The following is a 27,992-nucleotide window of genomic DNA, read 5'->3' as shown; positions in this document are numbered from 1 at the left end:
TTTAGGCAAATGCTTACTGCATGACCCTGCATTGGTCACAGAAGTACTGATTCAAAGTTTTCCAGTTTTATCATGGTTTATCAACAAGTGAAGTGCAGAAGCACCAGTATGTAGTATTTGATTGTCACAACACCTGCGATGTTCTTTATGTCTCAAAAGTATGAGAATGAAGTTACAAAATGAAGGAGAGAGGACAAGATGACTCTGTGAGCAACTGTGACTCATGTAGCATGGCTCCTACAAGGTCATTCTTAGCCAGGAAACTACCTGCATCATTTCATGTCACATTGCAGGGAGATCCAAAACAGACCTGCAATGCTCTAATTCATATGGTAGCTGTGCACCTTCAGGTTAGGCAAACACTAGCCTGAGCAGAGTGGAGAAGTATGACTGCAGGTTTCAGGACATTGGAAATTTGTGTTTACCTGCCTGAAGATAAAGTAGTTGATGAGATATGGAAAGTAGACTGCAAAGTGAGAGCAATCTTGTAATGCCCTTCCACTATTTAGTCCATCTTGTGATTTCAGGTTACAATTTAATTTTCTGCAAGTAATTTCTTTCTGAGAGACATGGATCACCAGAGAAAGAAAATAACACAACAAAACTCCAGGCAAACTGAAAACCTAGGTCTTTCAGTAAATTGCTCTTTCTATGAATCCAAACAAGTAGACTGCTGCTGTAACAGACTGTTGTTTTAGATAGCAGGGGGAACATTTGGAACAAAATTCTGCCAAGTGTTGCATACACTTGCTATTAACAGAATTTATCACTGCACATATACAACAGTCTTTTGTCTATAAACATGTGAGAGCATTTTTTCTGCATTTCTTATTCTTAGCCTTTTCTTCTGTATTTTCACATTTCTTCAGACTTCAAGCAATGATCTTGTTTCAGACTACATCCCTGGTATAATATATGGTGTGTTTTTTTACCAGCTGACAACAAAGCAAATACTTCTAATTTGTACATAGTAAACCTGACTTTCTAGAAAGTAGGTTTTAAGACTGAAAAAAAAGGCATTCAAGTTTGTATGAGATCGTTTAAAAGTTCAGAATATATAAAAGGCAGAAGCTTCAAACAGCAAGAACAGCAAATATTTCTGGTTCTCTGTGAAAAGGGGGTTTCTTACTCATTGTTTTTAACTCATAACTGAATTAAAGACACATTACTGTGTCTGATCTGTGATGGGAAAAGAATATTTGCCTTCACTTAAAATGATGCTAGGCAGCAGCTAAAGTTGGTTAATAAATTGCAGCTTTTGTACTAGTTGAACCAGATACCTGGGAATGCTGCACAGTTATTTCTTAAACAATGTTACGCTGCTGATCAAAGTCTTGCCATTCATAACTGGCTTCCCAAGCGTATTTGCTAACTTCCCTGACCAAAAGGAGCCACAAAGGTGATAAATCAGATTCAGCCTTGAACCTCAGCCAAAAACAGCCTGCCAATTATGTCAGGCTATGATAAGTTACCCTTCCTACAGTCATATGGGTTTATTGTGCTGAAATCATACAGATACATGAATTGAAACTAAGCACTGTGACTGGTTTGAAAACTCAGGTCACAATTTTTGGATTAAAATTTGACTTTTAATATCTGGTCTAACCAACTATTTCCCTTTACAGAAACAAAAATGGATTTAATACACTGGCAACTATAGATTAAATTTTCTTGCACACTTAATTTGAATAGATTTCCAGCTGTTCTGTTCAGGAAGCTTTTAGATGTAGATCATATACTTTCCAATCACTAAATGCATGCAGGAAAGATGGTTTTACCAAAAGACAAGGAGGATGAGAACATGAAGAATTTTTGGCATATAGTTGTCCTGACAGAGTTTAATTATAAATCTTATCTGGTGTGACATTTATTATTTGCCATCTTCTAGAACAAAATATTGTTCAGTAAAAATTACCTGATACCAAGTAGAGTCCTTGATTATAAATTGAGAAAAATCTGTTCTGCCTATATACCTATAAGCTTGAGCTCTAGCCTGACAGCTCCAGAAGTAAGCTTCTAACTGTTTAAGCATGTACTACTCTGAGCAAGATGCAGAGAGTCAAATGTGATACTCTATTCACTTCTGTGTAGTCCTTGTACAAATTTTAGATGAATAACTGAGGTGGGCTCTGAACTTATGTGCATTATGTATATCTGTGCTTTGCCTTATCCCATCTTTGCTCACTGTAATCATGATTCTCCTTCAGTCTTCTGGAAGCAAAAGAGAATCCAGCACTATTTCCTTGTCTGGGTAATGCAATTATTGCGGGGGAAGTGATTTCTAACACATTTTGAATAAAAGCTTAAAACCACCTTGGATTCTAGCATTTATCAGGTGCAACACATCAACTGGAAAAAAAACAAAGCAAAACAAGAAAGTGGCAAAAAGGGAGGGGTGCAGGAAAGGTACTGGTAAGACAGAAACCACAAGTTTTGAATAGTCAAGCACAGTGTTCACAACATCAAGCTCCATGAGACTGGCTAAACAAGAATGGGAACACATTATTTTGATGACCTTCTAGGTCAGTACAACTGGCACACTTTGAAATACCCATGCCTAATACACAATGCAAAGAGAAGAATAGAATAGAATAGAATAGAATAGAATAGAATAGAATAGAATAGAATAGAATAGAATAGAATAGACCAGACCAGACTGGACCGGACTGGACCAGGTTGGAAGAGACCTTCAAGATCATCGCATCCAACCCATCAACCAATCTAACCCACCTAAACAACTAAACCATGGCACCAAGCACCCCATCAAGTCTCCTCCTGAACACCTCCAATGATGGTGACTCCACCATCTCCCCAGGCAGCCCATTCCAATGGGCAATCACTCTCTCTGTATAGAACTTCCTCCTAACATCCAACCTAAACCACCCCTGGCACAGCCTGAGACTGTGTCCTCTTGTACTGGTTGTTTTTAAACATCTTTGGGACATTATTGTTCCTCATTTCTTATTGCTTGCACTCGCTCCTTCCCTTTCTGAAGAGGAGTTCTGTCACTGACTTGACTGATAGGAAGATTTTACAGGGCTTTATCAAGTCTATCTGTTGGAAAGAAAGTACTGTTATTTACAATGCGCCATTACCTGACAGTCTTTCAAAGCATTCTGTACTGAAGCCTGGTCTCCAATTTTCTGTTGCTCTTTCAGCTTCTTCTCTTGAGCTTCAAACCAAGTTTTTAGGCACTGCACATTGTTTTCATATTCTGTCCAGGATTCCTGCAGACCTTCCAACAGCTGGATCTACAAACAAATAATAAAAAAAAGAGCATATACTTTCTTATTAAATTACTTTTTTTGTTGGGTCAGTTAAATAAATTAGCGAGGGTCAACGACAACCAGTGCCACCCAGGAAATTGCTTTAAAAAAAGCATATGTGTTCAAATATAAATATATCTGCTATTTGCAAAAGAGCTGATAATAAAAAAAACCAAAACTGCTTGATCCAGAAATAATTATATAAAGATAATATATTAAAATACTTTGAAACACTGAAAGAAGTTAATACATTGGCAGGACATTTTTGGGAAGCATGCAAACATATTTTTCCTATTCCTTGATTTTAACTGTGGCAAAGCAGATGAGATTTATATTACCTGTTTTGTCAACTGACTGCTGTTAATTTACTTAGATTTGTCTGGTTGTTCTAGGTGTTACTCAAGGGCAAAAGGCACTTCTATTATTAAAACAAACAAACAAGCAAAACAAACAAACAACATCCATAAAAAAACCAAAGCACAATATGAAACAGCAGTGTTGACATAAAAAACGTTCACACTCTCCTCTAAGGAATGAGACATCTTAATTAGAACTGGTTGAGGATGTGGGCTGCGATGGTCAACAGCAACCTTGGACACAGCGATGATGAAACATTTGTGAATGAAGTAAGGAAAACAAGTAGCAGACTGAAGATCTCTGAATAGCAGACTTTGGTGTGTTCAGGTAAGCATGACCCCCTGGGAAACTGTACTGAAGGACAGAAGTCTTTGAAGATCAAACAGTTTCCTGGATTCAATTCCTCAAGTCACAAAAAAAAGACAAATCCACAGAAAGTGGATTGCAAAGAATCGGCCTGGAAACACAGCCTGGCCATGCAGGCCTGAAGTCAGAAAAGAAAAATCTTGGCTGGAACTAACTATTGAGGGACCGAAAGCCTTCGTACTCTTCTCAAGTACATCAGCAACTAACAGAAAATGACTACATAGTCTGAAGTCAACACTTCCTTCTTATATATAAATAAGTATCTAAGGGGTGGGTGTCAAGATGAAGATGATAGTCTCTTTTTGATGGTACCCAGTGATAGTTGAAACAAGAAGATTCTGCCTCTACATGAGACATTCTTTACAGTGAGGGTGACACAGCACCAGAACAGGCTGGCCAGAAGAATTGTAGAGTCTCCTTCTCTGGAGGCTTTCAACACCTGCCTAGATACATTCTTGCGTGGCCTGCCCTAGGTGATCCTGCTTTGGCAGCAGGGTTGGACTTGATTTCTAGAGGTCCCCTCCAACCCCTACAATTTTAATATTCTGTGAGTCTCCTCTGAACTTACAGATAGGATGTCCCCTTGGGCTTTCCAGGTCTTCATGCCAATTTAGTATTTTTGGCATATAAAAGTCCACATAACCAGACTGGATGTATTTGAGGTGTCAATATAATTTCAAGGCTGCTGTCTGTGACCTTCAAAAAGTCGTGAGTTGCTGGTGATTGGAAAAAGATTATACCAAAAATCCTGCCAGAAGACATTCACACATGCACAAAAAAAAAAAGGAGGAAGAATAACCATGATCTAACCAACCAGGCAAATTGTGCCTCATCTAACTGATTGCTTCTGCAATGATTATACGTCTGACCCTGTGGACAAGTGAAGAGTGGTAAATGTTATTTATCTTGGCTTTTGCAACACTTCTGATTTGGTATCCCATACAGTAGAAGAATTGAGGAGACATGGGCTGGAAGGGAAGTCTACAAATGAATGAACTGACCAAAATAATCAGGTTTAAAGGTTGGTGGTAAAATTTTCAACATCTATCTGGCAGACATTTACAAGATACATCTTCAGGGTCAGTTCAGGGCATTCATATTGTTTAATATCTTTATCAATAAACTGAAACTGAACAACATGATGGACCGTGCTGAAAGCAGAGTCATGGATGACACTAATATGGGAGTAGTAGTTGATATGCTGGAGAGCAGGGCTGCCATTCTGAGAAACCTCAAGAAGATCGAGAAATAAGCTTAGCAATTCTCATCAAATTCAGAAAAGACAAATGTCAATTCCTGTACCTAGGACAAGATAACTTCAGGCAGCATTACAGGCTAGATACAAGATGGATAGAAGGACCTAGGGGCTATGGTGGATAACAACTTAGAATCATAGAATCCTTTCTGTTGGAAAAGACCTTTAAGATCATTGAGTCCAACCATTCTCTATCAACTCTGGTGCTAAACCACATTCCTTAGCACTACCTTTATGTGACCTTCAAACACTTTCAGGGATGCCCATTCAACCACCTCCCTGGGGAGCCTATTCCAGGGTGTGATAACCCTTTAAGTGAAGAAGTTTCTTCTAAATTCCAATCTAAACCTCCTCTGGGGCATCTTGAGGCCATTTCCTCTCACTGTATCGCTTATTATTAGGGAGAAGAGACTGATATACACCTTGCTACAACCTCCGTTCAGGTAGCTGTAGAAATCAGTAAGGTCTCCCTTCATCCTCCTTTTCCCCAGAGTAAACAAACCCAGTTTCCAAAGCCACACTTCATAAGAACCTTCACTGGAGTTACTGTGGTGACACATTTGCAGTGCCTGTTGTGCCATTCAGGAACTTGTTGCCACTGCCTGCTGTCCTCTAAGTCACCACATACAATCAAGCAGAGAGGGGACACGGAATTCACTCTATCGTAAGCTTCTTCTGCCTGTTGCATTTGTTTCAGGGAGGACAGGGTGTGACTCCAAGAGTCTCTCTCTCTCTCACATTGCTGGATGGCTCTTGGCCTACTTACCTCCTCTTGAAGCTCCATCACTAAGTGAAGGAGCTCCTCTACCTGGGCTGTGGTGGTTTTAGGCTACGCCTTCAAAAATTTAGTTACAGATTTTGAGCAGAAAAGTAGAAAAATATAAATAAATCACAGGTGTAAAAAGGAAAACAAGGTTATTCTAAACAAATTCATTGCGTAAATATCTAGAATAAGAGTAGCTGTACCATAACCATTTTCCCCTTTTCTCTTCTCTTCTGATCTCAGCTGGTTTTGCTACACTCTGGAGAGATAATCTGTGTGCTTTGGCTGGTCTTGGCTATCTTTTCTCTTGTCCCTTTCATAGAGGGAGGTAAGGGGAAGGCAGGGTCAGAGAAGCTAGTAGCTTCCCCTGGTCTCTTGGTTAGGGGTGTCCTTGTGCTGTTTATTAATTGTAAATATCTGTATAATATTGGTATATCTTGTACATATTCATTGCATTCCATTGTAGAATGTCGATTTTGCTTGTAAATACAGCTTCATTTGCTTCTAACTGAGTTGGTCTGGTGAAAGTTAATGCTGGGAGGAAACTTCAACACACTACACTGGGCACACCTTCCATAGGCACACTCACTGCTGCCATCCGACACTGGCAGAAGTGGTGCAAAAGCTCCCAATTCCTGGTGGGTCCCTCTGCTCCCTGGCATTTCCCTACCAAGAGAAAATAGTGGGAACTCCCCTGTACACTGAGATCTCTTTGTTGCTGGCTAGGCCAGCTCTGAAGCAGCTGCTCTTGGTGACTTGCGTGTAACAAATCAGCAGTGTGCAGCTGTGCTGATGAAGGCCAACTGTGTCCTAGATTAGATTGAGAGTGCATGCAGCACATCAAAGGAAGTGGTTCCTTTCTTCTCCTTGACAGTTGTGACCCATTTTGGCCCAACCAGTGCAAGGGAGAGATTGGCAAACTTGTACATTATTAGTAAGGTTATTAGGAGGCTAGGGGACATGATACACAAGAAGCTGGCATCATTCAGTCTGTGGAAAAGAGGGCAACGAAAGCATCTCATTGTGCTGTCCACTCTTTATAAAGAGGTATGAGGAAGATGGAGGCAGACTATTCTCAGATACATACAGTAAAAAGAGAAGAATTAACAGTCACAAGTTGCAGCTAGAGAAATTGAGAGCAAGACAAAAAACTTGTCCCTCAGAAGAGTGGATAAACACAGGAATGAGCTTCCCAGAAAGGTTGTGGAATCTGTCCTTGGAGATTTTCAAAATTCAGCTAAGCAAGTCCCTGTGCAATCTGATCTAACTGTAAAGTTAGCTCTTGATGAGCACGAGGTTGAACCAGAGGACCTGTGGAGTCTTCCAACCATTATAATCTTATAGTTATATGTATTTTGAAAGCACCATAGAGCAGCTAGGTATTTCTTTACCTTTTCAGTTACCAGGCCTTGCAGGATCTGCCAACGTCTGTTCATTGCTCCAAGCTGTTCTGCAAAATCAGTCTTGTCGCTGCGTTTACTTTCAACATCCTGGTTGCTAATCTGCAGCACTGATTGGTTCACAAAGTCTACTGTCAATTGTTTGCAATTTAAATCTATCTTGAAACCCTAGTAGAAAAGAAGGGAATGAAAAACTCAAAATCAAAGCACCATAATTTCTCACCTTCCTGCAAAACAGAGGAAAAATGTTTACAAATTACATCAACACAAGCTAGTGAAAAGGATTTTTACCAACTGATGAGCAATTAAAGATATTGTTAACTTTTCCTAAATATTGAGAAATAAATCACTAATACATTGCCTTTGGAATAAGGAATCTGCCTTTTCTCCTCCCACATTCCCAAAAAATAAGAAAAGATCCTCTGTGAAGGTATTGATATTGATGTCAAGTACCAGGCTGGTGAAATCTGGGTATCTACTTTTTGCCTTTTCACTTTACTTTCAAAATTTTAAATACAAAACCAGGTAAGATGGAAATTCTTATATACAAATAGGAATAATAGCCAAGAAGGTCCAGTTTTGTTTCACCCCCAGACACCCTTAAATCTCTTTACATATGTATATATATTTAATGGGGATCGTTCAAAAAGAAATTTAACAATATTTCTACTCAGTACCTTGTACTTCTGGACATAATCCTGAATTACTTTCTGCCCAACTGCATTTTTTATATTCTCTTCATCTTGCTGAATGACATTTTCCATCAGGGAAATCCAGCTCATAACTTCAGTGATAGCATGGCGTGAAGGAATTTTGTCCATCTGGAGCTGTAGAGATAACAGTTCATTGCTTTCACCTGCTTTTATTACTATGTTATTCTACATACCTGTTGCAGTTTGAGCTGGGTGCCCCCCTGCAATGTTTACTTCCTGTGTCCAGAAGTCCAGCCCAGAGGGGTGGACACAGGAAATCATGTAGTATTTCCTACCACAATTCTCTGCACCACTATAAGATCTAGTGCGGAGTGTAGCACGCTCTCTTTTCTTCCTCCTCCGTCAGCCGGTAACTGGGGAGATGTCTCCTGGCTTTGGGCCTGGCTAGGCCCAAGGCCATGGGGGGATGGGCAGTCTCAGACTGGCCAGCTGAGACTAGCCTAGCAGTGGGAGGGGGAAGAAGGAGCCCTGGGGGTCTTGGGTGTACCCTCAGGTGGGGATGGGATCTCTCTGGGTCTGTTTTGGGATCTTTCTTTGTCACTGCACTTCTGGCTTTCTGTAAAAGTTCACTGCTTTCTCTTTAAACTTTCCATCACTTTTGCAATCTGTTTGTCTGAGTGTTTTATTGTTGTCAGTGGTGGGGAAGGGGGCTGCCTCAACCCAGCACAATACCTAACATATAATTGACATTTATTTTAAAAAAATGAAAAAGGTTTTAATAGGAGATATACTGCATAACTACAAGCATGAGAATAAGAAAGTATTACATTAAAGCTTTCTTATGTCTATTGTGCAAAGAAACTGAACAAACTCAAAGATTCAATTTCTGGCTTCCTAAATGTTCTTCATTCTCATTCCATAATTCTGTATTTGGCTTATGCAGAAGATCAACTGTAAACTGCTCTTCCCATCCTTGCAAGTAACTATTGAACAGACTTATGGAAAGTAACTTTTTGCTGCTCTTGTGTGGTGATTTCTAAATAAGCTGATCTTGAATAGTAACTGCTTTTCTTTTCCTTAAAAGCAGATACTTTCAGCATTTGGTACAGTTGTGCTTGCTTCCATTTAGTTACTTGGATATATTCTGTGTTCCACAAATATGATGTTCTATGTTCATATTCTATGATATTTTTAGGTAGATATATATTTTGCATTACAAGACTGTTTAGAGAACTGCTGAATGACATTATTTTGTTTAAAGTAATAGACTCGGTCAACATTTCTTACCCTTACTCTCTCTATCATAGTGGTATTACTATGTCTAAGAGCATTCCACATTATAAACTGACACCAACAACTTATACTGATACCCTCTTAACAATTTTACACTAATCTGACTTTTAAATCAGTATAGTGCTATAGTACTGAAGGTAAAGAATTAAAAAAACAACCAAAACCCTCTTCCTCCTACATACACTAGCAGGAACCTTGCACAATGGTTTTAGATTTATCTTGCACAGACTTGAACCCAGTCTATTCAATTTGAACAGAACTACTATCCATATCTGACAAGGTACTGGGTTGTGAACTTCTTTTTCCAAAAGTCTTGTCAACATGTTGGAAAAAAACCTGGTCTGTTCTTCTTCACGTAGCTGTGAAAGTCTGACATAAACACCAATTGGTGTTAGACAGCATGGATAGACAAGATTTGGACCTAAGTGTAAGCTTTCCCACTTTCAATTCAAGTAACATTCCTATCTTGCCTCACATGAATATATAGAGTATGGGAGCAACTACATCTCAAAGGCTGTGCCACCCATATGGTCTGAATGTTATGGAATACTGAAAGCCATTACTGCCCTTCCTTACCTGGTGCAATTTCTCTTGTACTGCTGGTATTTGTGTGAGCAGCTCTGTCCACTGATTGTCAATGTGGGACAATCCGGCACGCAATGCTGCTGTATCCACCTTCTTCAGCCTGAGGAGCTGGTTCCCAGTACTCAGGACAGAAGATTTCTGTAATGATTTAGCATCCACTTCTTTTGAAAAGTCCTGCAAGCAGAAATTTTTTTGAGGAAACAATCAACTACTTGTTTACTGTACTTAAAGAATAGGAAATCTAAGAATATCCTCTTTTTCCTTTAGAAACATGAACTTTATTAGCATTTAACAGCTATCCCTCATACGAAGTGAAAACAAAAGTTGCTTTAAGTCCTAAAACCACTTTTATTTTTAGAATCATCAAGCTTTATAATCACTGCATACAGCAAAGGACTGCTTCATTTGCCTAAACTCCATTTTTCTGATGACAGCCCACCTACAGAAGCAGATTTTTTTTTAAAAATTATTTTTCCACACTATTTTAACAATGATAAAAAGTGTGATTGCTCAACTGTTTATTTGCAATTGGAAAGAAAAAGTTGTCCTAGGTAGATGAATGACTTACCAAAAAGGAGTTTAGGCGGTCTCGGACTGTTTCCAGTTCTTGAGGAACTGTCAAAGACTGCTGGCTCCAGAACTCAAGCCGCTCCTTTGCAGACTGTAACCAACGTGTCAGTTCATCTGATTCACTCTGATACCTGTAAAGATGTTTGAAGGAGACTAAAACAGTCATCAGCACTTCTTGCCTCCAACTGAACAGCCTCTCCTCCATGTATTGGAGGAAAATATTGTATGCCACATCAAATTTCAGAACTACATGATTTCAAAGACAGGCATAGCATCAGGAAGCTCTCATTTTAGCCATTACACCTACAGTTCCTAATAGTGCCTTCATTTTACCTCTTGGGAAAAACTACATTTAATGAAGGGCTAGTATCTAGGTTACCAATCAGCTTGGGTAAACTGTAACAGCACCTCATCCTGCAAACATTGGAAGGCTCAATCTTCCAAAATCTTTACCACAAGGCATCTCAGAGCAGAGTTGTGTTTTTTTTTTCTTCCTTTCAGAAACCATCTCCATGTGGTTTCATACGCCAAGCAAGTAGTGAGGTGTCAGATTGAGTGTCTCCACACAACCTTTATTAATAAAAGCCCTTTATCTCTCATGAAATGCTTCTGAGCCAAGAAGACAGGAGTATTATGAATAACAGATGAAGTTTACAGATGACTTTGAGAATTAATTTCAAAAGTAGCATACGAACATTAGCAAAGGCAGATAAAAGCTCCCTTACATATGCAATGACACAGAGCAACAAGAATCCAGCAGTGGCAATGCTCCAGCCAGATACTGAGGCTACTTATTCTACCTAGCAAAGGACACATCCTGTGTGCACATGGGGTTTCTAAATTAGTAATCTAAGTAAGTGATCTTCTGAATTCCTCCCACTAGGTAACCAGCTGTTACCTGGTACATGTTCTATCACACAGAGAGAGTATGAAAGCGCTTCCATGGGAACACAGGTAGGTTAATTTGACTACTCTGCAGTATCACACAAATCTCAAAGTGCTTTTAAATGTCAAATACAGTAGTTTTGGGTTCAGAATGACTTTGATCTGAAAAGTGCAGGTAAGAAGTTTAATACTGTTCACTACATGAGCATTACCTTGTCCAGTGCTTCAATATTGTCTCCAGCCTGTGAAGCTCCTTGGTAACCTTGCTGGTGTTATTTAACCAGCGTTCTCCTAGTTGATTCAGTTGACTTTCAAGATCTGAGCAGCTAACAGAATAAAGAAGCCTTTTCCCATCATCCAGTACTTGATATAATTTAGGCTGGTATTCAGTGAGGTTAGATCTCAGATGCTGTAATGCAAGAGGAGACTAAGTTAGAGAGCTCTGCAGGACTCTGCTACCACACTTTCTCAAAATGTAGTTTTCTTTTATTGCATTTTGTAGCATATCTAATTTCACCACGGCATATCATTTTTCCTCTGCTCCAGGTCTAGAACTCCCTGAGAACTATCATGCAAGCAGCCTGATGAAAAAGCTGAACATGCAGTCATAAAACACCTTACTGCAGTGTGTCTATTGATACCACCTTATGATGAACTCCTCAGTATAACATAAACTACAAACTTTCAGTATATATTGAAAAAGAACCCTCAAACAATTTCAAAAGAATCTTCATGGAACAGCAACATCTCTGAGAGCAATTGATCAAAACATCTGAACTTGGTCTTCCATCTGATGAAGACTACTGCAATAGAACTTAAATGTGTCCAACACTGAGTAATTAACAGTGGTGGGTCTGGCCCCTTCACTGACTATCTTCAGCTTTCTGGTCATCTAACTCTTCGTTTACTGTTCTACTCTCCAGTTACCCATGATTAAAAAAGAGAAGATCACTCCACTGATCGAAATCCCTGAACGCACACTCGTGGCACAGTAAAACAGAAACGGTACTAAAAACTAAAGACTGTTGTTAACAATCTTACTCTGAATCCAGCATGGAGCAGAAACAGATTTCATTTAAATGGTAAGTTGTGGACAGGTAAAAAATGTGTATATATGGGCAAATATACCTGCCAAATTCCACTATCATTACATAAATAGTACTGATTTTTAAAATGCCTGTAGACTTGACTAAGCTGAAGCACAAAACATACATGCATTCCCATTTTTCAGTTCTGCTGAATCAAATCTGAACATAGAAGTTTACAAAACTAGAAGTCTCATGCTGGTCCTCTCATTTTCTCTTTCACATAGAGCTCTAATAACAGAATTTATGTATGGACACGTGTAATTACACCTAACATGCAAATGTGTAACTCCTAGACAGCAGCACAAAAAATTCTAAGATAGTCATAAATTAACTACAACAAATTTTCAACCTAAATATGGCAACTGGAAGAGAAAAAATAAAATGTAAAAGTAGTGCCTCAGCACAGTTTGCAAATCTGGATTTGAATAACCTAATTTATGCAACTAACAAGAGAAACAAAGAGGAAAATTGATTTAGGATCAGGACCAACACAATACTTAGCATCAAACAAAACCAAAATAAAACACACCCAAAATAGATTACTTAAGTCCTCCTCATACCATTGCAAGAGCTGAAAGCTGTCCAGTAAAAGAGCAACATATATAACGAATTCAAAATAGACAAAAAAGTCAATTTGCCAGAAAAAAACTGGCATACACTTTTTTTTTTAAAACAAAGCAAGAAAAGAAAAGAAAACAAAACACCAAAAAACCTCCAACCCCAGTGTCTGATGTATAATGAGACAATGACAAAACACTAGACCAGAATTCTCATTTTTAAGAACAGAGTGAAAAAACAGGATGTGGTAGAAAATCCTCTATTTAAACTACTAGCTCTTGCTGCATTTGAGGAGGAAGTCAGATTGGGGAACTGCAGGTTGTTTAGCCTCACCTTACTCTCTTGAAATATTGTGCAGTTCATCCTCTTAGAGTCCATTATCAGGGACAAACAGGACCAAATGATAATTAGGAATATTCAGCTTGGATTCACTAACTTGACAGACTTTTGTGACAAAATTACCATCTCTGTAGATGAGACTGACCTAAGGCTGACTTTTGACACTGTCTCCCACAGGACCCTCCTCTGGAATATAAGAGAATGAGGGCTGAATAAATGGACTGTTAAATGGGAAGAAAACTATCTGCTTTACCAGTCTCAAACACTAGCGATCAAAGGCTTGATATCTGGTTGGCATACTGTAATGGGCAGAATACTCCAGAGATTGTTGACATATGAGCCCAAACACACTCATTAATAGCATGGATGATGACAGTGACCAGTTCCTCAGTAAATTTGTGGATGACACTAACATAGACAGAATGGTTGAGACAAAAGAATGGCAGATTTAGTCCAAAGATATTTTTATAAACTTGAGGTTGGAGGCAGCAGAAACTTTAGAAGGATCAGTAAGAAATGAAAATTCTGCACCTTGGGCAAACTAATTCTGGTTAGGAAGTAAATGGCCAGTATATTTAAGCTGGCATGATCCATAACCATGAATCACGAATTAGGAGAGTCACAGCACTGACCTACATTAGGACTGCAAACAACTGGTTCTGCCCCAATCTCTCACTGAATTCAAGAAAAAAGACATTAGTCGGGGCCTGCTGTAGAGCTATTATGACGTTCAGGGACCTAGAGTAAGTGTCCTTTAAAAGAAGGCTGAGGGAGGGGGTGCTTTTTTCAGACAGATAAACAGAAGGCTAATAGCCAGTCCAACAAAGCCCTACAACTATTTGGAGTAGAATTAAAAAAGATGATAGAGTTAAGTGCTCCCCAGTAGTGCCACATAATATAAAAAGGACAATGGTGGCAAGTTGAAAGTCTATATTGGGCCTTTATAGAGGCATCATAGGAGGTGGCACAGCACTTGAAATCAGTCCCCAGATTGGCTGTGGGATCCCCCTCTTTTGATGTTTCCAAAGCCTTTGTTGATCCAGCCCATGGCAACTGTCCTGGTTCAAGTGGGAATTTGGACTAGATGACCTTTACAGGCCTTTTTCATCCAACTTTTCCTTAAAGAATGGATATCAAAAAAGCACCTACCTGAAAAAGTGTAATTCTGTCTGTAAGCCTGTCCTCAGTCTCTTCCACCAAGCCAACAGTGGGAATATTACCTTCAACAGACTCAAGCTGTCTGATGAGTTCCTGGTAATCTTCATCCAGATGCGTCCAAGTCTGCAAGCACAAATTATCCACGTATATGGCGAATATTGCTTTCTCGAACTGAAATCCTATAGCTGTATGTTTTACCACAGTAGCAGTACTGAAAAGATCACAGAATTCTCACCTCTAGAACATATTCCAGCTGCACACCTCGTTTATGAGCCAGCTTTAATACAGCTGATACTTGTGACATTAGCTCTGAATGGGACCCAGTTTCCTTCAAGAGGGTGAAGCTGCTCATCTTTCTAAAGAGCGTTTCTGTTAGGACCATGTGAGACTCCAACCCCTGAAAATATTCCTGAGAAATTTGATGGGAGGGAGTGAGTAAAGAAAGAACAGAAAAGAGAAAATGCAATTGTTACTCAAATCATTACCACTAACTTAACATTTTAAGACAATGGCAATACAATTGAATATGTGTAGACATAAGACTAGGTAAACTTTTTGCTCCACTGTTTCACAAAACAAAACATACAATTTGAAAAGTATAAAGGCCTTTTTAAAGAAAGTGGTCATCCTTTTCACACAAATTCTCTCCCAACTCTCATTCCGCGAACAAAAATAGCATAGTTCAGATATACACCATCAAAAAATTCTACTTAATAAAAAAAATGTGGAAAAGTCTTGTTATGATTTGTGGGTGCTATTAGCAGAAGTAAAGTTCTGTTAGAAAAAAAGTGGAGTGGTAGACAAAATTGCCATGTAGCACAATGACAAGAATAGCAGCTTGTTATTAGAGTAAGGAAAAAAAATGCAATGTACCTGGGTTAAATTTCAACAGAGCAGTTGAAAGTCTGTAAGTCAAATTTAAATACAGTATGTTTTAATACATACTGACTTAACATTGGCCCATCATCCTGAAAAGCTTCTAAATCTTTAGGAATAGAAGGTTAGCAATTTGCTATGAACAAGCTTACAGTCAAGATTACTCCTGAAATACATCACAGTTTCTTACCTTATGTTTGTCAAGTAGCAATCGAACTTCTTCCTTCGAAGCAACAATCATTTTTTGGTCACCAGCCATCTTTTCTTGGCCTGTTTCTACCAGGTCAGCCAGGTCTTGCAAAGCCTGTTCGTACTGCCTCTTAAGAGCCAGATTCTGATTCAGGTCACTCCGTCTGGATGCAATGATCATCATCAGCTCATCATACTTATCCTTGGAGGTAAAGAGCAGAAATGGTGATTCTAGTTTACACTTTACACATCTTCCTAAAAGCAACCTTACTGTCTGTATTTCTCTGAATATTAGCAGAATGACCTCTATTTCCAGCTCAAAGGGACTGTGAAGATATGCTGATTTAATTGATAAATCAACAATTCACTGCTAAAGAGAGGAAAAATAAGCCAAGACTTGCAACTCCTTCAAGTGCATGCATTCAGGAACAAAACAGAATCCCAAAGGTTTGAAAGGAGCAGTATGACTGGGCCTAAGTTATCAAAAAGCAGTCTACTGTGTGGCTTCTGCACAGTGCAGATGCTGTTTATATTTTGCTTCTTATACTGCAGGGGGTTGCATGGACTCCATAATGGCTACAGACTATAGGTATCTCAAAGCTAGATTTGTTTTCCTCTCCTGCCCCAGCAGTTTAAAAGTAGCAAGCAAGGTGCACACAACTACTAGTAAAAAACAAATCAAGTCTAAAGTAGCAATTTATTTTATACAGAATAGTTAAATGTAAAGAATTTACAGTGTGCATTTTACAGTGTGCCCATACTGTCAAATTACAAAATGAGCCAAAAGGAAGAATCTCCTCAGTTCCTGTGTGCTATCAGTCACATTGTATAGCTCAACAAAAAAAGTGAGAAAAATTTACAGATGCTTTTCTTTATCTGAACAGGATTATTTTCTTGTTTTGGTTTTGAGAATTGTATTCACAGAACATACATCTAACTGTGAGGATAAGGCCATGCTTTTGATCAATACATCCAGACCCGTCCTCACGCTACATGTGGCTATCCTAGCTTTAAAAAGAAGATTGTGAGAAGCACAGCTGTCAAAAATCAAAACGAAGGCTTGAAGGCTTTTATAAAAAACTCAGATCAATGGAGGGAAATATCTACACGTAACCTGACACCAAAAGGAAGCAGGAGTCTCTAAAACCAAAAGTATAAGGAACTGGACAAGACATGTATGGCATAAACTCTTTGTCATTAATTTTTAAGGGGGATCACTATTTTGTTGGCTTAATAATTCTACGGTTCAGTTTCAGCTGTTTTCTTTTTTTTCCAATTCATTACAAAAGGGTAAAATTCAATCATAAACCTCCTTGATCTTTCCATAGGCACTCCCCTTCCAGAGCACCAAACTGCTCACAAAAGAGCTTCAATAGCCTTACATCTGGATCAATTGCCTACACATGTCTACTCCAGAAAGCCTTAGGATACAGTCCTACTATTTTGGCATGGTTCAAAACCAAGTCTAATGAAAGTAGGCAGGAACGTGTGAGGTGTTCTGGTCAAATCAGAACATTACAGTTTTAGGTCACACTTATCTATTCCCTTTCGTCTCCCCCATTTTTTTATTGACAGAAGTAAGACAGAACTAAACCCCAGATCACTGGACACTGGTGAGAATGGGCATCAAACTTCGACAGGCATTTACATTGAACAAAGATTCAACAAGAACTGAAATAAAACATGTTTTTCTGTCGTTTTATGATTAGTACTGCTAACAACACACATGGCAGAAAAACTAAAAATGCAAGAGTACAAATAACAGGTGAATTACAGAAAGAATAGTATTTTACACAGACTGAAATGGTTCCAAATACAATGTCCTGAACTGCCTTATGAACGGTAAAAAAGGCTATACTAATACCTTTGCTGTAACCAGACAGGTCTAGGATGGAACTTATGAACTCTACCTGGATCTTAGACAACTCTTGCGTAGAAGGTTGGTCAATTTGTAGCTTGTCTCCACGCTTCTTTAATTCACTGATTCCAGCATCTAATTCCTTCAAACCTTCTTCTGCCTGAAGTATAACCTGTATTTGGAAATCACATAATTTAGTTTGAAGGCTTGGTAACACTACTCTAGCTTCCAAACAGTAATATTCTTCTCTGTTTTCTGCCAGATATCTATCAGTCCCTTAATCTGCTGTTTCAGTGGAAGCTACAAGCTTTCCTGGGTCATTCAACACAATAGTTTCTGCTGAAGTACTGCATGTAAGCTATAACCAAGATAAAAGTACAATGTAAACTTCTGTAATTAAGTCCTTTGTTAAGCTGAAGGTAACAGTTACAAGATACCGGTAGCTCTTGAATAACAAGAAACATCTGTAGACGGTATCCCTTAGCAAACTTCGTTCATTTGTTATCAAAGCAGAAACAAGGCAACAGGATACATTTTGTTACATCAATGACTAAGTAGTCACGAGGCAATTGCTGATAAAAACCAATGATTGCCTTAAATTTAAATAAATAGAAGTCAAGACAAAACTGCTATAAATTAGTGCAGAAAAAAGTGACTTTGGTTTTTAATAAAGTGTTACAGCCAAACAATTTAACCAACTTTAGACTTTATTTGGCTCATTGAAGTTTTCTCTCTTTCAAGTACTGCCCAGTGTATGCATAACTAGGTCAGCTGGGGAGATAGGACAGACACTTGGTGCTGTTTGATCTTTAAAAATTTATAAGCATGTAGCACACTCTTGGAAGTACTCATTTTTGCATACTTTATTTGAATGTATACATTCTCTCATTAAAAATACCCTGTTCTCTAGAATCCATTTACACTTTGAATAGAAACTTTATCTCTTCTGCCTCTCCAAGAAATTGACATTTAGTAATACCTGCATTTGTTCTGTTTCTGGTCTCTCAACTGCCTCTGCTAATTTCTGTAGAACTAAGTATTTGTTATCAGCCACTGATGCAAACAGGAGCTTCAGATCATTCTGTGGGAGACGACAAGAAGAACAAGTCATAGCCAATCACTATAGAAAACAATATTTATGTTCCAAAAAAAGTCTGAAGTAGTACAAGGTTACAAAGTCAGCCCTAAGGCAAAAAGTCTATTCAAAATTGGAAGCATCATAATTAGCCAAAGCAAGACATTTAACATTATAGAAAATCCCTAACTGGATATATATGAGCTAAAAGCTGACATATTTCCTATTCAAAATATAACTTGTGAATACACTTCTGCTTTTGCCTTTCCATTAGATAATCAGCAAAGGTCATTGGCTTCATTTAACAAAAATATGCTACTCTTGTGTACTCTATTCAACCACATAAGCTTGTAAACAGGTTAGTTTTCACTTTTGAAGGCAAGCTTTTTCCACTACAAACTTGCGCCAATATAACAAAGTAGTAAACAAGGCTTCAACATACTACAGGGCTAACTACACATTACATCTTTTAAGTACCTTATCACACTAGACACATAAATATTAATTAACACTTTTGCCAAGCAGCAATCAAAAATTCTTTTTTTTCCTGCGTTCAGCTCAACAAAAAATTATCAGCACATTTTTCAGCATTCTATAAGGGGTGCATTATTATGATTTACTATAGTAATTCTCTAAAATATTAAATATCTCTGGCATGAGGATAATGCACAGGATTCTAATCAACTTGTCTGCTTTCTTCAGCAAAAGAAGGCACTTCACTGAAAAATGTTGACATTATTTTTTCTCACTGAAAAATGTTGACATTATTTATTTTCCACTAGAAATTTTAAGTAGTTTGGAAAGAAGTTCTGGAGTCACAACCTATGAAATGAGAATGCTAATCTGCAAACACCAGGGATCTCTATTCTTTTTTGGCAAATTATGGTTTTTCATTAAAACTAAATCATACTGGAGGATTTACATGATGATAATAGGAGAGAAGGTAGAGATCAAATAAAATCTGGAAGCATTGCTGAATTCTGAAAGGATTTCTAAAAGCACACATTTCTCCACTTACCTTGTTTTTTTTGGTTTTGCTCAATACAGATGGTTTGAGACACAAGCTCTTATGGAGTAATGAGATGGCTTACAAATGGTCAGAAAGGCAGGAATCAGCATTATGTTTTCTATCCTACCTCAGTTAACAAAACCAGTGTACTCCATCATTTATCAAGAGAATAATTTGAGAACAGTAGTGAACTTCCTTCTATATATGCCAGCAGCATGAGAAAGCATGGGATGAATGACCACTTTATAATTGTATGAGTTGTGGAAGGCAACTCTCTAGCAGAGAGTTTAAATTCTGGATCATGATTTGGGTACCAAGTTTTGTATAGCCTAAGAAGGAAGTCTGATTTTACAGTAAAAGCCTATGACAACCTTGTTCTTTTGGTCCAGTACCAAAAATTCTCAATGACTGACATGTACCCTTGTTAATTTCTTCAGATGGGCAACATACCTTGAAAGTCACTATTTGCTGGAGCCGCCCTTTCATCTGATGGCATCTCTGGTTTACTACTGACTCTAGTAAAGTCAGTCTTCTCAGAAGACAGTCCAAAGTGTCCTCGATAATATCCCTATTATCACTATTCTCAGGAAATATTTGAGCAAATAAATTCTTGTTCTTATCCATTTCTTCTGTTATATCTTTGATTTCTTTGGCAAGAGACTGATTTTGTAGAAACAAAACAACAACAAAAAAAAAAGAGACAATCAAACATTCTGGAAAGCAGGTAAATGCATTGCTATAACCACTGTAAATTTTACAGTGATTCAGTGACTTTTTTACATTGTTAATATACACACACTAGACAAAGTTACGCAGATGCAGCACCTCTGATAGTAAAAAACACCCTCAAGAGTGCTCTGAAGAAAACAAGCGCTGAAACAAAACAATGTAGAATCATAGAATGCTTTGGGTTGGAAGGGTTTTTTTCAAGGTCATCTAGTTCAACCCCCCACCCCGCAGTGAGCAGGGACATCTTTAGACTAGATCAGGTTGCTCAGAGCCTTGTCCAATCTGACTTTAACCGTTTTCAGGGAATAGAGCATATACAGCGTCTGCAGGCAACCTCTTCCAGTATTTCTGGTCTATATCTGCCCTCTTTAAAACTCTTGTCCTATCACCTCTCTGTCTTTCCCCTCCTACTCTCTCCCTGCCTCCCCCCTTCTTGCCCCCCCCCACTTCATGTTGATAACATTGAACTGTTTCCATATCCCAGAGCATTCCTCCCTCTCATTCACTTAATTTTCATTTCAACAATGTGATGTTTGCTAATACTTAGCAAAGAATTAGGCTATATTTAATTTAGTTCTGACTAGGCAAAATTTGGGTCAAAATCTGTAACATTTTCTACAGTGTCAGTAAAAAAATTACCAGTACCAGTAGCCAAATAATGCAATTGCAGAGATTATGACAGCAACATATCACTTACCCAGGATCCTAATGATTTATTTCTAAATAATACGTAAAAATATATCCTTATCGGAAATTTAAAGGAGGTACAACACATGGACTCTTTGCCCTTTTCCCACAGAGGTATGTATAAAATGAATCCTTATTGGCAATTTAAAGTCCTATGAATGGATTCCTTACCTCTTGCTTGCAGAGATATGTTTCTGTTTCTTCCTCTGGCAACAGGGCTGTAGCAACAAAGACCTGTTCTTCCACACCATCTAGCCACAAGGAGGTGGCTGTGACACCATCATACAGTTTCTGTTCAAGAGGCAGGCTCTCCTCCAACCGTCCAGCCTGCGGAAAAGGAACCAGAAAACTCAGAGCAGAAGTATAAGGTACTCTTTCTAACATCTACTATTTGGGAAAGGGTTCAACTTCTAGGTGGAAGTGAGAAGAGTTAGAAGAGTTTTCATTGTAAGTATGGCTCAATAAGACCCAATATAAGACAATCAAAATGTTACCTCGGATGACACATCTTCAAAGGCCTGATTCAACTCAACCAGTACTGGTGACACTGAGGATTTATCTTCATCCTGTCCTTCTTCTTTATACAACGGCATTCCAGATAGCAGTCTGTTTGGTCTGCTATAAAGCTGTTGAGAGAGAAGTAGAAATTAGAATATCTCTACTATAGGCACAAAATTCAGTTATGCAGGTTCAACTGCTAACTGAGAATACCAGCTAATAATGCTCGTGGTTCTCTCACAAGTTTTCTGTGTCACATATATCTTGAATAGAAGAAGCTTCACAAGAAGTGAAAGATATATACTTATAGTGTGAATTTTCAGTGATTTTTTTGTTTTTTACCATGAAAAATAATTACTGTTGAATGAATACAAGATATTTAGGATTCTGGCAGCTGGTTTTAATATAGTATTATATAAAGAAAAGTGGATCTGTGTCAACTACCAATAAAATGGAGGATGTATGTTAATATAGTTTAGTTGACTAATCACTGTTTCCTTCAGTAAAAATTCTGCAGCTGAAATCACTTGCTTCTTTGTCACATATCTGCTAAGATCAATCATTGAATGTAACCAACACATTTAAAGTGAAAATATTAGTTTTTACTCTAAGTTGTCGCTAGAGTACTGGACAGTTACAGAGGGATGATTTGTTACAGAATTATCCTGGGTTAGACAAGATGATAAAAAATTCCTCTGAGCCCTGTCTTTACAGTTTCAGCTGAATGGTAATACAATTCACTTTGCACAAGAGTAGTGCCAATATTTAATATTTATTTGTTTAATATTATTAAATTTATTTAATAAAAAATAAATTTATTTAATAAAACAAAGTTAGATTATTTTTAAAATATTTAATATTTATTTAATATTTAATATTTTAAATATTTTAAAGTTGTCATAAAAAGAAATTGTCCTATATTCTTTGCATTAACTACACTAATGCTTCTGTTATGCACATACTGTACCTCATTTTGTGACAACTGCTTTCATTGAGGAAAATACAAAGAGAAATTAGAAATAGTTACCAACTGTTCTTGTTCCAAAGCTTTCTGGAGCAGTCTCTGTTTGGTATTAAATTCCTGGTTCAAGCTCTCCCATTTCATCTTCATCTCTTCTTCTGATAGTGGTTTCTCACCTTCTAAGACTAATTCCCTTGAGAGTGAATCAGGCTTCTCACTGAGTGGGAAGATGCATAAAGGTCTCAAAAAACCAAAACTTACAACTGTGAATGATGTAATTCTGCATTGAAATGAAGTACTATTTTTAAAAGCTTTAACTCCCCTCCCCCCCACCCTGATATTAAGTCAAAGGTTGCTTTGTAACAGTAAGAGTTCTTGCCTGGTGAGATAAAATATATTTTCTAAGAAACTGTTTAAGAGTTGCAAGTACCCAGTGGAAAAAAAAACAAAAGAAAACAAGAAGTGGACTGAATATATACTACACTGAAATATAACCTTAAAACAAACTTTACTTCAAAGCCTAAAATAAATAAAAAAACTAATATTTTATCTGACTTCTTCCTCACCTCCTCTAAAAATATCAGACATACCTGTGTATTTTCATGTGAAGCAAGCATATGAGTTTAGCTTTAAGTAAACAATGAACAAAATGTAGTGGGTTTGGTTTGATTTTTGTTGTTGTTGTTGTTTGTTTTGTTTCTATAGTATATTATGCCAAAGATGGAAGCCTCAAACATAAGATACATCCAGTATTTTCTGGCATTATAATAAAAAAGCCCACCACATTGAATTAATGTAAATGTTGAGGAGAAGAGCTTACTGAGTACAGTTTCAGCCTTCTCTAGGATAGAAGCCTCCCCTAGTAAGGGCAAAGGTTTTTAAAGACATCTACTTCCCCTGTACATGGGAAAGTGTGAAAGAAATTACAGACCAGAGATGAAATTTGAAACACATTAGGCCTCAAAAGGAAAATATTTACTAACTGTAGGAAAAAGGAAAGCAATGAGTAACTCCTCTGGGAAGACCTCATTACAATGGCAGACCACAATACTTTACAGATCAGCTATGATCATATACCAATGCTGGACCCTAAAGCTATGGTAACTGATCCATTGCTTGTCTAGTGAATCCTACTAGCTTGTAATTTTAGTGTCATGTTTGCAAATAAGAACAAAAGGAATTGCTAGATGCTGACATTAATCTCTTAGCATACATCAGTTTATGTAACTATATTATTAGAGTGAACTATGAACCAGGACTCTAGTATTCTAGGTACTATATAAAAATGCTTTAAAAAGATATTAGAGCATCATAAGCAGAAAAATCAAAGAAATTCACTTTGCAAAAAACACATGAAAGCACACCTTATACACACGCCTTCTGGAGAGCCTTGCTGTGTTAGGATTTCTTCTCCACGGCATGCTACTGACCGAAGTAGGTTCTTCTGCTCTTCTAGCTCTTGTTCCAGCTCCTAAAATAGCAAGTTGAAAAAATCAAAACAAAACCAAAACAGATTGGCTTTGCCTTGGAAGTATATGTCAATATTGCATGACTGTAATGCAAAGATAATGGAGTTATTTCTGATACAGCTTGCTTGTGCACCAAAGCTGTGCTAAGTCTTCACCCAGGGACACATAACCTGGGCTGTTAAACTACTTCTACAGTCTCTGGAATCTAACCTAGTGAGGGTGTCTGTGTGTCATGCAACACAACACACCTTGTAATGTGTGCACTGCTGCTTCTACAAACACAACACTGATTACTATTTTGAGCAAATGCCATCAACTCCTTACAGTAACTTCAAGGGCTGACTCAACTTATTTGTACTAATGGACAACAGAAGCAGAGTGATTAAGTGAGTTGATCATGGTCACCCAGAATGTCTAGTCTGCCTGGCTGTTACAGATATAAAAGAGTGACCTCAACTACATCATTATAAAAGCACTGAGTAAGAAGTGGTGTAAAAAATTAGGATTTCAGAGGAAATATTCACAAGAGTGGCTCAGCTACAGTGTTAAGCACAGTCTAAAGCCAGGAGTGAAAGAAATGCAAAATACTAACTTTCTGTTGCTGCAGGGTGCTCTGCTGCTGTTGTGTACGAGTGGTTCTTGCTTGTGCCAGCCATTCTTGGACACTGGGACTCTGTGAGGAAACGAAGTCCAGATTGCTCTCCTCCTTTTCTTGTAATGATCCCTGCTTTAAGAGCAAGAACCAAAGATTTTACAAAATCTGTTACATTCCTAGGGAGCAGGCATGTACAAATCATTAATTCAAAACACCTGATGTAGCATCACCTTCCACCTTTCAAGCTAGCGGCTCACACAGATTCTGAAGCAAGCAATGACTTTAGATTTCTGACTTCCAGTGGTCATTAGTTACAAGCAAGAAAGCATCACTAAAAATGTAAAAATAAACACACACAACTGCAGTTACCAGAATCACAGACCAGAGATCAGAAACCATGCACAAATGTGTTAAGATTGTTATGCTTCTCCTAAAACACAGTGCTGACTTGTAATGGAGGGTGCAGCTTTATTTGGCAGTGCAGGGAATCAACAGGTTGCATCTACCAGGTTCTCAGTCTAATTAAAGCCATTTTTTTGTGTGTAACTGAAAACCACAGAATGGCTGTCATTCTGGTAAAAACTTGTTGATAAATAAGTATGTAATTCTGCTGGTAGCTGGCAGAAACAGTCAGCTAACAACAGACAATACAGAAACAGTAAAGACAGTAAGAGAGACCAAACCACAAAATGTTATAATAGAAAAGCAAAAGCAACAGCTCCTTCATTCATGCTCCTATCATTATGCTTCTCCAATATGACTATTTTGACAGGCTTTCTGTGTAAGCAAAGCAAAAAAGAGCATATGCCTTAATAGTTCAAAAATCTGCTTTATCAGGTTCTTCACTTCTGCAATCCACATTGGCTGTGAATTTAAATTATTTTATCAGTCAATGTATTCAAATGTAAGGATTTTAATACACTTGGCCTAATGTCAAAGACAGACTTGTGGGTCTGGTTAGATCTGCACACCTCTGTGGATTTATTTAATATTACTTGCAAGTACGTGCTAACTGTAGAATTTGCAATCTTTTCTTTCTATTAAAAAAAACAACAACAAAGCTTCAAGAGCTAAAGCTGGGTCTTAAATCCTCTCCCATTTTGTCTATAAATCTCATTTTTGTAGGATTCACATTTTGCTCATGATTCACCCTTTATTCTAAATAGAATTCAAACATTACAGCAGGCTCTCAAAAAAAAAACCCAAAAAACCCAAAACAAAAACCACACAAAAAAATACAACACCAAAACAAAACAACACAACCAAACCAACCAAACTACAACACATTCCACCTTTCAGGGAACCTTTGTCTAAAGGGACCAGCAGGGCCAAACATGGCTGAGGAAGCCCTTCTTGCCCTCCTACTCTTTATACTAACAACTGGAACAGATCTTTGCTACCAATGTTTGTGCCACCTGGCACTGAAACAGCCAAGTTTTGCAAACAGTAGATGTTAGGTGAAAGAAATAACAAATTAGTGTTAGAGGATATGAATTGGTTGGCTGAGGCCTTGACCAGTCAAGTCTAGCTGAGAGGTGGCCCTGCCTATGGCAAGGAGGTTGGAGTAATGATCTCTAAGGTCCCTTCTGACCTAAGCCATTCTATAACTCTATGATATAAACTGAAAGAGAAGCAAAACAAGCAAGCAGGTTATTGAGAGTTGGAAATTACCATTAGCTGTTGTTCTATGGAACAATTTTATTTTGCTAAGTTGTCAGATTGCAGGTGAATTTTACTACTGTACTTTGTAGAAACAAGTTCTTGGAAAAGCTGGTTGGAATGTGTCATTGTAGGGTACCAGAATAGGCAAAAAAAAACTATTATGTGAAGGATAAAGTGGGTCTGAAATTTTTATTTTTCTATTAAAAGTGAGAATTGTAAAAAACCCCAACCTGCTTCAGTTTATATGCTACGGGGAAAAGACTGTTTGACTTGTAAATTTATTTAAAGAATAGTATCTCATGCTTCATTGTATTTGGGCAGCTGATTTCAGTTAGATTTCAAGTCTCCTCTTTTCTGAAAAAAAGGGTTGAAAAGCTGCAATTTTGAAGTTATACTAAGACAGACAAATACTAGTCCCACAGTTCCTGCAATGGTAGAGTGTAAAATGGATTGCGTCATTTGCCAACATGCTATTGTGCATAGTTTTAAATCAAAATTATTTGTGAATCAAATTTTATCACTCTCAAACCACCAAATGCAAGTTTGAAAAAATACACTTGCATTTTTATTTGAATTCTGTCTGAAGAAACATGTTTCACATTTACTTTAAATAGCCAGGGAAAATAAATGTATGAAACTTCCTCTCCAGTACAGAAATAATTGGAAATTTCCTGAAGAAAATGGTGACAGAATTAATCTTTCAAAGGGGTATGTCAGGCATATTTGTTTTGTGGAACTGAAGTGGTCCCTCACACACACACACACACACACTTTGTAATAGAAAGTGAAGAATCACAGTGGTTTTTACTGCAAAATTCTACTGCTTGGTTTTATATGAAGTCTATTTATTTTTATTGTACCTAAGTCAGAGAACTTAGTAGATAATAGTAATAATGCAATGTTTTCTGTGTATTTCAGAGTACTTGAAAAAATACTACATTTGGAATCAATGTAGTTTGGAACTCTCCTTTATCCAGTAGTTTCTGATAAATTTCACTGCTTTATTTTATGAATAAAGGAGCTGGGTTAAAATTAGCATAAAAAATGAAATTGCTGCAAGGTAGTCACAGAATCTCACACTAACTCTACAAAACCATGTGCTACAGGAATAACAGATATGCTGAAATATAGAATAGAGTAGAATACAATAGAATTAACTAGGTTGGAAAAGACCCTTGGGGGCATCCTAGCCTATGCCACTAGGCAATTCCAGGTTTATCAGTACATTTAGAGATGATGTGCAAGTGTGAAATTCTTACATTCACAAGCAACACTGCTGTTAGCGTGTAATGCTTCTCAGGGATAGTAATGTCAGAGGATACAAGTTAATGCATTTTTGGGCAGCTCATGCTCTGAACCTCAGTCTATGAGACACACTGTTTAAACAAAAAACATTATAGAATTTCTCATTTGAAAAGAAATGCTCACTGAAAATTTGAAGATGTTATACTGCCTATGTATGTTTTCTTCTATGAACTCTAAGTCCCCAAAAAGTTTGCAATTTATAAAGAAAGTTAAGGCTTGCATGCATGTAGCACCTTAAATGATTAATACTCTACATGTAGAAATTCTTTTATTGTTATTTTGATATTAGAAAAACATTCAAAAATCTGTTTTAAAAGTTTAAGGAAACTAAACCACACCATTTTATTTTATATGTCATGCCTGTTTTAAAACAAAGCAGGATTGAGTACTAAATGCCTACGTGCTGCTGGTAACACTTTTCATTTGACTCATTATGAGATTTAGTATGCAAGAAAAACATGAACTTACTTAATCATAGAGGCAATAAATAAAAATACTTGGAGTTTTTCTTCTTTTCCCCTCCTCCTCCACCCCATTTTTTTC

At 37.7% G+C, this 27,992-nt stretch overlaps 1 protein-coding gene across 7 annotated transcripts in view; it reads right to left on the bottom strand.

Annotated features, from left to right (window-relative positions):
• SYNE1 (spectrin repeat containing nuclear envelope protein 1) overlaps window positions 1-27,992 on the bottom strand; it is a 317,978-nt gene that overhangs the window by 64,350 nt on the left and 225,636 nt on the right. For 4 of the 7 annotated variants that reach the window (XM_068151710.1, XM_068151718.1, XM_068151727.1 and 1 more), the window contains 17 exons: window positions 24,480-24,614; window positions 23,783-23,889; window positions 22,485-22,635; window positions 21,454-21,588; window positions 21,131-21,286; window positions 19,994-20,203; window positions 18,439-18,540; window positions 17,512-17,631; window positions 15,603-15,803; window positions 14,772-14,945; window positions 14,528-14,659; window positions 11,606-11,802; window positions 10,507-10,639; window positions 9,930-10,112; window positions 8,085-8,234; window positions 7,399-7,575; window positions 3,096-3,251 (listed from right to left, as the gene is read on the bottom strand). In XM_068151710.1, coding sequence (XP_068007811.1) covers window positions 3,096-3,251; window positions 7,399-7,575; window positions 8,085-8,234; window positions 9,930-10,112; window positions 10,507-10,639; window positions 11,606-11,802; window positions 14,528-14,659; window positions 14,772-14,945; window positions 15,603-15,803; window positions 17,512-17,631; window positions 18,439-18,540; window positions 19,994-20,203; window positions 21,131-21,286; window positions 21,454-21,588; window positions 22,485-22,635; window positions 23,783-23,889; window positions 24,480-24,614 — 2,619 coding nt within the window. The remainder of the gene's footprint in view (window positions 1-3,095; window positions 3,252-7,398; window positions 7,576-8,084; window positions 8,235-9,929; window positions 10,113-10,506; window positions 10,640-11,605; window positions 11,803-14,527; window positions 14,660-14,771; window positions 14,946-15,602; window positions 15,804-17,511; window positions 17,632-18,438; window positions 18,541-19,993; window positions 20,204-21,130; window positions 21,287-21,453; window positions 21,589-22,484; window positions 22,636-23,782; window positions 23,890-24,479; window positions 24,615-27,992) is intronic. The other 3 variants (XM_068151740.1, XM_068151698.1, XM_068151707.1) reach the window with 3 other exon arrangements.

The sequence above is a fragment of the Melanerpes formicivorus genome, unplaced genomic scaffold, assembly GCF_026170545.1.
Source record: "Melanerpes formicivorus ecotype bairdi unplaced genomic scaffold, bMelFor1.0.p_v2 SCAF_2, whole genome shotgun sequence".
NCBI lineage: Eukaryota > Metazoa > Chordata > Aves > Piciformes > Picidae > Melanerpes > Melanerpes formicivorus.
The sequence above is the reverse complement of the archived record's forward strand: the minus strand, read 5'-3'. Positions and strand labels throughout refer to the sequence as shown.